The 4782-nt window shown below is 53.5% G+C and overlaps 1 protein-coding gene across 1 annotated transcript; it reads left to right on the top strand.

Annotated features, from left to right (window-relative positions):
* Nucleotides 1–1380: 1380 nt before the first annotated feature.
* Nucleotides 1381–3664, top strand: LOC128729149 (calcium/calmodulin-dependent protein kinase type II alpha chain). Its single transcript, XM_053822802.1, has one exon. The coding sequence runs from the start codon at nucleotides 1381–1383 to the stop codon at nucleotides 2851–2853; it is 1473 nt and encodes a 490-aa protein (XP_053678777.1). The 3' UTR covers nucleotides 2854–3664.
* Nucleotides 3665–4782: the final 1118 nt, after the last annotated feature.

The following is a 4782-nucleotide window of genomic DNA, read 5'->3' on the forward strand; positions in this document are numbered from 1 at the left end:
TGCGTTCGTGTGTGTGTGTGCGTTGGTATTGGGTGAATAATTTAATAAAGCGAGCGAAACCACCATTCCACCTTCCGCAGGAGCTGCTCCTGTGGCGGATCATTCGCTCACGGAACGACCTTCCCGGGAGGGGTTTTTGGGGCAAGGGATCAGGGAGGGGATGGGGAAGGGAAGAAGGTGAAGGTAGGGCCGGCTTATCCAACCGCTTAGGAGCTTACCATATGGTCGCAACGGTCGGTCTATCGCACCATTGCACCCGTCTGCGCCTGACGTTGACGTTCATCGGTCTTAAACACACCCACTCCCTAGATGGGGGGAAATGGGGAAGGAAGGTTGTGGTCTTCATCCCCCCACCGCTCATGGAATTTCCATTTAGTACGCTGGCTATCATTTAATGCGATCCCTGCACCGAACAAGGATCCATAGCCCACGCGCGAACCTCCTAATTACGCTCCTTTGTGTGGCTTTTGGAGCTGTCAAAACGGACAATAATAAACACTCATTGACAGCCAGGGCAGGGGTCGCGCTGACCCAATCTTTGCTGTAGCGCCAGCTCGAGTAGGGGTTAGGGATCTGCAACAAATCGCCATTTCTAACAGCACCATCCACCCCGTTTGTCTTTTCTCTTGCAGAGTGCACACAGTGCGTGAAAAGCCCTTCGATAGCCAGCAGTGGAGCAAGAACGTGAGCTCAGGTGAGCGTTACCCTGTGTACGAGTGAACCCCCCGGGACGTTCGGAACCACTCAGCTCACACTCTAGCCCGATCGGCCGGTTACTATCATGTTCGGCGAGGTGCTACTGCAGCAGAAACACTCAGCATCTACTGCCGTCGGACAGAGCGTTACAGCGACCGTTATCCACCAATCGTACGTCACGTCAAGCGACTAAACCGGCTTGTCAGCGGTCGTCTACTAGCAGAGTCTACCGTGTGTGTGTGAGAGAGCGAGCGAGCGAGTGAGACAGCGCTAAGAAGCTACGTTACGAAGCGTTACGTTATCTGAAGCGTTCGCGCGCAGCTTTAACTCGAACAGAGACTGCAGTTTAGTGTTGTGTCAGTACGTCAGTGAGTGTGCGTGCGCGCGTGTGTGTGTGTATTGCGACTCCCGTAGCGAGTAGTCGACGCTGACACTCGGTGCAGTGTGGAGAGCAGCAGAAGTTCGTGCATTTTGGTGCGTCTTAGATAAAAGTTCCTTCGATTCCTTCGATCGGTGCTTGCCGTTGTGCTTGATCATCGGACTCGCGCAAGTTTAAAGCCCCCTGCGGCCAGCCAACCCTCCACCCACCCACTCTCTCTCTCTCTCTCTCTCTCTTCCTCACCTCCCCACCCCCCCGTCTCGATCCACACAAGCCCACGGGCGGCTTGCAGAAAAGGACCAAACATGGCGGCCCAGCCGGCGTGTACGCGCTTCTCCGACAACTACGAGCTGAAGGAGGAGCTCGGCAAGGGTGCGTTCTCGATCGTGAAGCGTTGCGTGCAGAAGTCGACCGGGTTCGAGTTTGCGGCCAAGATCATAAACACGAAGAAGCTGACGTCGCGCGACTTCCAGAAGCTCGAGCGGGAGGCGCGAATATGCCGGAAGCTACAGCACCCGAACATCGTGCGGCTGCACGATAGCATCCAGGAGGAGAACTTCCACTACCTGGTGTTCGATCTCGTGACCGGCGGCGAGCTGTTCGAGGACATCGTGGCGCGCGAGTTCTACTCGGAGGCGGACGCGTCCCACTGCATACAGCAGATCCTGGAGTCGGTGAACCACTGCCACCAGAACGGCGTCGTCCATCGGGATCTGAAGCCGGAGAACTTGCTGCTGGCGAGCAAGGCGAAGGGGGCCGCCGTCAAGTTGGCCGATTTCGGGCTCGCCATCGAGGTGCAGGGTGATCAGCAGGCGTGGTTCGGGTTTGCCGGCACGCCAGGCTATCTCTCGCCGGAAGTGCTGAAGAAGGAACCGTACGGCAAGGCGGTTGACATCTGGGCGTGCGGTGTCATCCTGTACATCCTGCTCGTCGGCTATCCGCCATTTTGGGACGAGGATCAGCACCGGTTATACGTGCAGATTAAGGCGGGCACGTACGACTACCCATCGCCGGAGTGGGACACGGTCACGCCGGAGGCGAAGAGTCTGATCAACCAGATGCTGACAGTCAACCCGTACAAGCGGATCTCGGCCGCGGACGCCCTCAAGCACCCGTGGATCTGCCAGCGCGAGCGTGTGGCCTCGGTCGTCCACCGGCAGGAGACAGTGGACTGCTTGAAGAAGTTCAACGCGCGCCGCAAGCTGAAGGGTGCCATCCTCACCACGATGCTCGCGACACGCAACTTCTCGAGCAAGAGCATGATCGCGAAGAAGGGCGACGGTTCGCAGGTGAAGGAGTCCACCGACTCGTCCAGCACCACCGTCGAGGATGACGATTGCAAGGCGCGCCGGCAGGAGATCATCAAGATCACGGAGCAGCTGATCGAAGCAATAAACAACGGTGACTACGAGACGTACACGAAGATCTGCGATCCGCACCTAACTTCGTTCGAGCCGGAGGCGCTCGGTAACCTGATAGAGGGCATGGACTTTCACAAGTTCAACTTCGAGAACGTGCTGGGCAAGAGCAACAAGGCGATCAACACCACCATCCTGAACCCGCACGTGCACATCTTCGGCGAGGATACCGCGTGCATCGCGTACGTGCGCCTGACGCAGTACATCGACAAGCAGGGCCACCCGCACACGGTGCAGACGGAGGAGACGAGGGTGTGGCACAAAAAGGACAGCAAGTGGCAGAATGTGCACTTCCACGGTAGCCGCAACGGGAGCTTTAGCAACACCGCCACGCAATATGACTTCGTCAATCATAAGTAGAGTGGATCGAGTTGGTGGTGGTGATGGTGATGGTGATGATGATGGTGATGGTGGTGAGGGAACAACCATTGGTGTGGTGTAGCAGCAACAGCAGCAGCAACAGCAGCAACAGCAGCAGCAACAGCAGCAGAAGTTGCAGCAGCAGCAGCAGCAACACAGCGGTTCCAGCAGTCCTGCAAATGGCGCAAACTGCAAACAACAGCAGCTACAACGACGAGCAGCAACCGTTTTTTTCTCTACTTCTTCTTTTCTCTCTCTCTCTCTCTCTCGCGCGCGCACTCCTTTTGTAAGATGGCAGCCAGCCACGGGAAGGCAAGTTGTGGATGAAGAACACGAAGAACACGAAAAAGAAAAGGAAGAAGGCGAAGGAGAAACACGAATTGGGAGGGAGAGAAAATCTTAACCAAACAAAAGCAAACTTTAATTGGTACTGCAAATTTTTTCTGCCTCATACTCTCTCTCTCTCTCTCTCTCTCTCTCTCTCTCTTTCGCACACCATTTAAAAACGAAAACGAAAACAAAACAAAACAAAAAAAAACATTCGTAAACATTTTCCCCTCCGCACTCACCCGAAACCCCCCCCCTCTCCTCCCCCGGCCCTTCCTCCTCGACACCGTTTTGCGTCCATCCTTACCCGGCACCGTACACATGCACATACACATGGACACGTAAACATACAATCGTCTCTTACATCATGTTATATTTAAAGAAGCAAGCATGCAAGCAAACAAGTAAAAACGAAAAAAAAAGTTGAAAAAAAAAAACAAAAAACATTGTTCTTGTGAGCACAACTGACAGGTGTGGCAGAAGCTTGGCGGGTGTCTGACAGGGGGGGGAGGTGAGCGGGTAGGTGGGAAGAAAAAACAACACCCCCTTTCGTTGTACACGTGCTGTTGAGGGGCGTGTGGGGGTTGTTTAGCTCTCGTGCTTAGAATTTTATCGCGAATGAATGTCGGTGGAGACGCCTGGTGTGGGGTAAGGGGAAGTTTGTACGGAAAATTTGGTGCCACCCCCTCCTCGAGCCTGTGTGTGGGGAGGGGGAAGGAGGGTTATAGTAATTACAGAACCACAGAAAAAAGAAATACAAGCTGAAGAAGGGGAGAAAGCAAAAAAATTAGCACACGCAAAGTTTAAAACAAAACCTTCATCCACACATTAACACACACACTTAAATATACACGCGTTTCACTCATACGACGTTTTAAAGCAGCGCCAGCGGGTGAGAGTAGGCTGAGAGCGAGAGGGAAACACCCTGGAGCCAGGGGCAAGAGGGGCGACGAAGGGGGGCTAATTCGATCACGTTCACTCATGTAGGGGCTGTGGGATCTGCGGGGAGACAGCTGGGGAGAAAGGGGGTTTTGAAATATTTGAGCGAATATAGATGTATTAGTGCCACAGTGGATCCCCAGAATTTCCGTTTCGTGGTTGTTTTTTGGTTTCTTTCCTTTTCGTTCTTTGTTGCATTTTTTTATCTCTTCGCCCTTCGGGGCCATTGGGAAAAGGGGCAATTTGAACGAACGACACGTGGTATATTTGAAGCAAGAGACCGGAGGAAAACAACGCGTGAGAGGAGGGGGTGTGGAGAGGGAGGAGGGAGCGGGGTTCTTTAGCACACGTAAGGATCAAATTATAGTTAAAAGTCTTTAAAAATTTAGAAGAACATTAAAAATTTAATGCAACAAATAGAAGAAGAGTTTAAACAAAAGACGAGGAAGCAGAACACACACACAGAGATGCGAGAGGGCTAACCTCAAAGGACCCTCACAACCACACACGCGCGAGCATACATACATATACAGACAAATTTAAACCCCTTTATACTAGGACGGTATTAGGAGGCGCATGCAACAGAACCAACCGCGAGTAAACCCGCAACCGTGGGCCGGGGGTGGGATGGGGTGTGGGTGTGTGTGGGCAGGCAGGGAATCC

The sequence above is a fragment of the Anopheles nili genome, chromosome X (assembly GCF_943737925.1).
Source record: "Anopheles nili chromosome X, idAnoNiliSN_F5_01, whole genome shotgun sequence".
NCBI classification, from domain to species: Eukaryota; Metazoa; Arthropoda; class Insecta; order Diptera; family Culicidae; genus Anopheles; species Anopheles nili.